Source organism: Populus trichocarpa, chromosome 9 (assembly GCF_000002775.5).
Source record: "Populus trichocarpa isolate Nisqually-1 chromosome 9, P.trichocarpa_v4.1, whole genome shotgun sequence".
NCBI classification, from domain to species: Eukaryota; Viridiplantae; Streptophyta; class Magnoliopsida; order Malpighiales; family Salicaceae; genus Populus; species Populus trichocarpa.
In genome coordinates this window covers 2,984,431-2,992,520 of record NC_037293.2, presented here as the reverse complement: position 1 = coordinate 2,992,520, position 8,090 = coordinate 2,984,431, and the positions used below count along the sequence as shown (strand labels likewise).

General features: G+C 37.1%; 1 protein-coding gene across 1 annotated transcript; it reads right to left on the bottom strand.

The window, feature by feature from the left end:
- LOC18101981 (transcription factor LHW) lies at nucleotides 1-7,824 on the bottom strand. The gene is made up of 10 exons (XM_006378922.3): nucleotides 7,162-7,824; nucleotides 5,956-6,174; nucleotides 5,775-5,856; nucleotides 5,337-5,378; nucleotides 5,195-5,254; nucleotides 3,042-4,895; nucleotides 2,834-2,935; nucleotides 2,379-2,519; nucleotides 2,155-2,280; nucleotides 1-786 (listed from the first exon to the last, which is right to left on the bottom strand). Exons 1-10 carry the CDS (start codon nucleotides 7,254-7,256, stop codon nucleotides 607-609), a joined length of 2,901 nt encoding a protein of 966 aa, XP_006378984.2. The 5' UTR covers nucleotides 7,257-7,824; the 3' UTR covers nucleotides 1-606.
- Between the last annotated feature and the right edge of the window lie 266 nt (nucleotides 7,825-8,090).

Genomic DNA, 8,090 nt, shown 5'->3' with positions numbered 1-8,090 from the left:
TTGCGTCAAGCCAAAGTATAATTTCACTTGTTTGAAAACCACACAGATTAAAAAGGGTTCAGGAGGAAAATCAAATCGCTACAGAAACTTGTGGCACAAGAAAGAACGAAAAAAGAAAGACAAGGCACATTGTTTTACCAAAAGAAAAAAGAAAAAAAAAAAAGAGGATAGACCCCTTCATTTCTCATATCCAACATCCCCTATACATTTGTTAGCCACAATACCCCATTGCTATGCAACCATTTCTCCAGCCTACATTGAGACTAAACTAAGATGCTGTAGCATTGATGTCTAGTCACCTACAACACGACCATTTTACCAACACTGAAGCTAAATTTTCTTCGCAACCATCGGCGATCCAAACATTAAGATATTCATCTCCAAAGGGAACACAATGTCGAAAGTTCTTGGCAAGCCTTTAGCTATCTAAACAAATCTCCAATTCTGTGAGGTGATGTCAGGCATAATCTAATTTTGGGAGACAAAAAAGTTTAGAGAAAGTTGGAACTGCCTGAGAGCTTAGGCTAGATCACATGTTAGTCATGGCAAGCAAAACTGCACTTGCTCTGAACATATCCACGCCAGAAATATTGTTTGTCAGGCAGTTCACTGCAGACCACTAGGCATACCAGTTGCAGGTATAGAGGTTGTTTGGGGGAATGCGAGATGAACCATCATATCACCATTCTCCAAAGCACCCACTGGTCCTGCACTGCCCTTGACAGTTTGCTCCAGAAGTTGAACAAGCGACATAAATATTTCCATCCTCGTTATATCCCTGTTTGCCTGCATATGACACTTCAATTTAGATGACAGAATGCGAAGATAGTAAAAGAAGCGCCTATTAGACTCATTTAGTATGGCTTTCAGAATGGAGGGCGAGGAAGCAGTCATTGTTATGCACATGATATTTACCAACAATCTAAAGGATAAATTCTGAAATTTAGACTGTAGCTTGGTCATTTGCATAACACATACAAGTGCAAGTCAGAGACATTTTGATCAGGTTTATACATTTCATTTCCCCTGGTCTTGTAGTTCTAGATAAAATGTGAAAGAAAACACTCATTTGGTCATATTATTAGTTTATACATCTTCTTCCCACCTTGAAGATGAATCGAAGAAATGGCAAAAAATGAAGCCCAAACGCATGCACAAAGCATAGCATATCTGAAATTTCAAGTTCATTGCAACACTTACCCTCATAAAATTTTTCACAAAGAAATGAATGATTATTATTGTTCAAAGAGATAAAGTCTGAGAAAATTTTGACTAAAACTCCAGCTGTAATGCTCTTTAACATTAAAATGAACAAAAATCACATTCATGAACAGCCACGTCAGCTAAACAGTCAAATAGAAAAGAAAAATATTGCATCATGCTTGCTTTTTTCATAAAATACATGGTTATCAGAATCATAATCCAAACAATGCAAGCGGACCAGAAATTCTTTATTTTTCCTCAAAATGCCTCCATAGGGCAACAAAGATGTAAAATGGACGTAGATCTTTTCTTCTCACAATAAACATGCAGTTAGAAACACCAAAAGCTCGATGCCTTTAGGTGAAGCAGTCTTTCTTAATGTATTCATTTATATCAAGAAAAAAAAATGATCAAAGCCTTGATGTTGTTTGCCAGAAAAATCAACACCCTAGTTTAGTCAAGGAATAAAAGTTCACCAAACCATTCTTTGCTACCTATCAAAAAGTCATCCTGTTCATCCATTTATAATGGGATAATGCAAAAGATCAAAGCAAGACTGAAAAAATCATCCAGTTACAGCCATCACAACCCTTGCGAATGAATAAACAATAACATGGATTCATGAGATAAATGATGCAAAGTAACATGGTTGATTAAACTAAAGGAAATATTTGGATGTGCTCACTAGTGATGCCGAGAAATAATCATTATTTGCTCCAACTTTTGACTAAACTATATTTAAGAGGCATCCCATATGTTTTTCATATGAACAGATGGGCACAGTTGAATTACTGAACTTGATTGTTTCCAACTAAAAGTGTGTGAGTAAGAAGCTGCTGGGAAGATAATCCAACAAGGTGAGGACACCCCACCCCACATATTCCTTCCATGAGAGGTTACTTGGGAATGACAGTTGATTAGTGCATGCAGTGTTTCAGTTTAGAATCCTACCTCTACTGCAAAACATGCCCAGATCTTGTCATTCCGAGCTTCCATCACCCCCTTCAAGATTGTCAATCCCAATCCCCTAATTAAGTCGGCTATCTCTAAAAAGAAACCTTTTTCTTCACAAAGCATCTGTCAAAAGAGGAAATATATGATTGGAAATAAAGGATAAAAGAAACTTTTTTAAAACCAACAGCTCCAATAGCTGAGCAAATAAAAAAAGGCATTACCTCCACGAGCATCTGGCGAGGTGGATTCAGATCTTCAACGATGATAGGACAGACCATAGACCGTGAACCAACTTCAAATGCCCACGTTGCCCCTCCCTCAAAATTGTCCTTCAAATGTAGTCCACCTTCCTTGTTAATAAGCTGCATATTTACACAAGAAGCTAAGGTCGATATAAGAGTAATTTAATCATTTCCAAAACACTGCATAAATCTTGACCGATGTCCTTGATAACTGTACTTAATAGGACAAGATTCCTCATATCATGTTTGTGCCTATTAAATTTCATAGGCATTCCCCATCCCTGCTCGCAATACCCATTCGCAGCAGTACTTGACAAAGTTTCCACAAAACATGAGCATATGATCCCTCTATTGGGTTTAGAAAGGGCAGCAAAAATAGAAACACCCATCCAAATTAGCATGGAAAAGATATAGATAGTATATGTAATAGATACCTTCGAGTCCCCAGTTTGTTTTAGCTTATCTGCATGCTTTGTCACACTTTGCAAGAAAAGCATATGCTTGATGGTGCGTTCGAGCAGAGAATCTATGCTACACTGTTAGACCACAGTAACAGAAGAAAGAATAATATAACATTAACTATCAAAAATAATTATCAGATGAAAAAAGACATGCAGCATAAGGAATAGAGAAATGCATTACTTTTGCTCCATTCGGCACAATCTCGCGCAACTCCTTTACCCGATCTTGGATCATCTGACGATCTTTGGGCCTGGGTCTCAGGTTCTCTCCAGGTTTAAGCCTTTTATGATTTGGTTTGCTTGTTCCGTCATTTTTCTTGGAAAATGCAGTTGAAACACTACTATCATGCAGTGCATTATGCCCCTGCTCAACCCAGGAACTCAGCTGGGACCCGTAAATGGAAGTAGTTTGAGAACAACTTCCAGCATCATCCTTACTGCAGCCAGATCTAAAAGAGGTAGATGCTATGGTCCCTGCTTTTCCAGGCAGGCTAATTAACTCACTCTGTACCTGATCAGCCATACCAATCGAGCCATAGGTGGGAGAACCACTGGGAAAGGACGACGTACTGATCTTTGTCAATGATGTCTTGCAAGACACATTATCATCTGAGCTCTGCTTGGCAGCAGCATGCACCCTAGATACCACAGCATCTAAAAGATCAGTACCCATGTCAGAGAACATATTACTGTCTGATATTCCTTCATTAAGTGAAAAAATATCAGAATTTGCCTCCCGGATACTCGTAAATGCTAAAGCATCTTTAACCATATCTTGTGTCTTCACACATGCCTCTTCCCGAAGTAAATTATTCCACTGGTCGTTGAGTAATTTGTTTTTAAAACCCACACCCAAAATATCATACAAGTCATCCCCAGATGGAAGTTGAGCACATGGTTCATCAAGCATAGCATTTACAATAACTGTATTCTGACTTCCAGAAGCATTCTTCAGGCAATCATTAACAGGACCAAGGATTTTCTCACCCAAATATATATGTTCCCCTGGTTGAGTTAGTGGGATGTTAAGTGCTTGGAACAAGTCGCTATCAACCTTTTTTTCCATAGCAGGTATTTCATTTTTAGTAGGCTTCACATCTGTGGGATGATATTCATGATTGGAACTCCCTGAAAGAATGCCACTCGCACTAAAACGACCCAAAAGACTGGATAAATGAACCTCCTCTGCCCTTGATGAACCAGCATTTTGAATTCCAACCCCTGCCAGAAATGTGGACGAGTGATTAATATCTGCCAACTTCTGCAGTTTCAATAATGAGCACGGAATTGAGTGTGGTCTTGTCTGACCACCCATTTCATTAGGCAACTGTCCAGATATATGAGAACCTCCAGGAGAAGTAAGAAAAAGGCCTCCATTTGTCCTTACATGGGACATAGTAAGGCTATCTGATTCATTTTTATTGTGACCAACATGATTTCGAGCACCCCCATCAGAGAAAATCTGCCGATCCAGTAATTTTATTATGTTATTGTTGGCATCTGATTGACTAGTAATTGGTTGATGATTGAATTCAGGTCTTGAATCAGTCTGCTGGTTCAACCATGCACCAGGATTTGAGGGGACTACTTCAGCTCCAACCACTCCATTAGGTAGTTGGCCCATGAATGGATTGTCTGGCTTCATCACTGGAATAATTTTTGGTTCACAGAAGTCATCACAAGATTTAGCCAAAGTTTTGGTCACGTTATGGATATGAATAGCTGAAGAAGTAGCAAGTTGATTATCCTGAATCTGTCTTGGTTGAGAACATGAAGGTCGACTGACAATTCTGGAAGCTGCCTGAGATGAGATTATTTGTGGGTTGAAGTTGTCTGCCAAGTAAGGAGTGGAGTTTGGCACCTTATAATTTCCAGAAAAACACACAGGAAGAGGCATTCCACAGGAAATAGGTATTCCAATTCTTTCTGTAGATTCATTTTCCATATGGTTGTCGGAAAGAAGGGCTCCAGGGATGCACCCTATTTGCAGGATCGAACTCTTCACAATATTCACAAATCCAATATTCTCCGGAATCTGAAACAGTAAAGATAATATAATAAAATATATGGAAAGCAACAGGCAAACTGCTTTGACATAATGAACAAGTAACCAATGCAATAGAATATTGAAAATTACAAGTATAGCCATAGTATCAGTGGTGAAAAATAAATTTTCAATTGGACACCTTTATAAAACAAGCAGAGTGGAAATGACCAATCTATAAGAAAAATATCCTTACCAGCAAGTGAAGTGAAATTACATACACATGATAACATTGGAATTTGAAATTCAATTCATTATCACATCAAAGAAACTGAATAACAAGGACTTACAGCCAAGGAAGAACCAAGTTGAAGTACTCCATAAGGACAAACAGGAACAACAGCAATTGTCTGCAAAACAATTAAAATCACTTCCATGGAAAGCAGATTAAAGATTATTTCAGAAATTAGAACATACAGAAAGCTAACAAACCTGCATCCCAGCTGAAAACTGGTGATGTGCCTCATTTAAAACCTGTAGAACAGACAAGATTGAAGTTATAACAGGTTTAACCACCAACAGTGCATTTCACAGAGGAAAAAACAGTCATGCTAGTATTGCATTGAGATGTTTTATTGTTAAACTTTCATCAAAATCATTACTCATTCGAATGTATAGACCACTTAGGTAATTTTTGGTAGAAAAAAATGGAATGTCCTCATTTCCTCCCACCATTACAGTGGGATACATATCATCAGTAGAGTTACTGTACTATGATTATACAGGAGAAACGAAAATGAATCCAACTTTCAATGGACTCCAGATGGCAAATTGTGCGACCCAGGATAGATAATGGACACAGATTATGCAATATTCAGTACTACAAAACTCTATGCCACAGCACTTGAAGAAAAAATTATGTTAGCATACTTCTGGGGGATGGGCATCTTTACAGTAGTTGTTTGCAAGAATCCACTCATGGTTTCCTGTAAAAGCAGCCCGGCCGATAATTCTGCAAAATTAAAAATCAGACTTTCAATAGGGAAAATGGAGAAGGCAGTGAAAATGTGAAGCTAAATCGTAAGGTACATGAAAAAGAAGAAAAACATACCCTTCGCCGACTATAATAACCTGATTATTTGCCATCATTTTGTTAATAAGCAGACGAAGTCTATTCCCCTCATGAACTCCAAACTGTGAGGAATGAACCTCAGAACCTAAGTATCCTTCCCTTTCTCTGAAAGGCAGTACTAGGTTCTCAGTTCCAGAAGTGCTTGGTGAAACTGAACATAATGTTGATTCGGAGTGACATTCCTCCCAAATTAACAACCTGCAGATTAAAAAAATATGTTAAGATCATTCAAATCAATAACCGAATTTGGCAAGTAACTAAGACCAAAAAACAAAATAAATCACAGCTTCTGTTTAGTTACCAAAAAGCCGAGATAAAAAACAAAATCAGATCCCATGTTCTGTTATAATTTTTCTTCCCTTTTTCCTTTACATCCAAACAGAAGGTAACAAAAAATTAAAGTCACCAATCCGCAGAATCTTCAGTTGCTGATAAAATGGTAACTATTTCTTTCTATTCGAAACCAAAATAACAGGACGGAATGGAATCAAACAAACAAAGACAGATAGAATCATAGATTTCACGAGCACGAAATCAGTCAATACAGAAAGGGTGTAGTCAAACCAATACAAATCAACTTTTACTGAGATTCTTAAAGACAAAACAGAATAAACCAAAACACAAGGATCCAGAAACAGAAAGAAAAAGAAAGGGTCTATTGGATTACGCATCCTACATAAGACAACAGTAACCAATCAGACTTCTGATAAAAAATACGATAGAAAAAAAAAAAAGAACAACCAGACTGTAACATATCATTCAAAGACCAAAATAGCCCAAAAAGAAAAAACACAAATATTAGACCCTCTTTGTTTGGTCCCTGAGAAAACACATAAAGAAAAAGAAAACCCAGAATCCTATGCTAACACCATGACAGACCAAAAGATAAAATCACTCATCAGATCCTCTTCGTTTGGTCACTCTGAAAATACAGGAAATGTACAGTAAAAATAAAAGAAACCCCTATGAAACAAAACACCAAAAACTAGAGTTTTCCCTCTATTTCCTCATCAATCAAACAGAAAAACACACACACACAAAAAAGGAATGTCCTAAGAAGTAAAACCCAGAAAACAAAAGGTCCAAGTATATTTCAAGTTACACTTTTGTTTCCCTTACATTATCCTCCATTTTCTTAGCAACCAAACAAACAAACAAAAGAAATAAGGGGGAAAAAGCACTTACTTGGGATTCTGGTATCCGATCTTCCAAAAAACAGCATAACACCATTGATTAACACAACAAAGTGTCTTCAAAACTTCTCTCAACAAAAGACCCATCTCACAACTTCAACTCGCTGACCTCCAAACCAAGGCTTTCCTTAAACCTTAAACAACAGGAACAACAACTTAATAGCATGAAAAGAGTAACAAAAGTGAAGTCACTGTTTTGTGTCTGGTCAGTGCCAAAGACTGCACATTTTTTGACAGTCTAACTTCCACGACAGGATCCTCTCCCAGCCTGTTTAGTTCTAAGACCACCACTCCTCTTTCTCTCTGGATCCAAGTTCACTGATATGACCATTCTCTTGCAAGCCATATCCCCACCACCGACACAGAAAAACCCACGAAGGTTTTCAAACAAGAGAACCAGAAATGTCTCTAAATTCCTAGATTATGCCACAAGCTTCTAGCTTGAAGGTGGCCTTGATTTGTTCCATTTTTTACACACAAAGAGAAGAGAAGAATGAGAGAAAAAGAAGACTAAAATCTTTGAGTAGGGAATGTGTGATCTTCTGGTCCTTCGTGCTTTCTATGGCTTTGGTTTTTGGTTTCTTACTTGGTTGGTCTAAGTTTTCAGGATTTCGAGCTGCTTTCTTTGTCTCTTTCTTTCTGATAATATTCTCTTTTCTATTGTGTTGTGTTTGTGTCTTTAAATAGGAATTTTTTTCCTACAGGTGTTAAAAAAAATTAAAATTACTTCTTTAATATTACTTGCTCAAAAAATAAATAGTAGCATTACTCTTTCTACAAATAGATGTAAGTAGAAAAAAATATAAAATAAAATATTTTCATCATTTCTAATAACTAATAGATTTTATTTTTTTCTTCTTTTTATTTTTTTTTTCAAAGTAGACTAATAGAATAATTTTCAAGCTCTATATAGTTAATTTA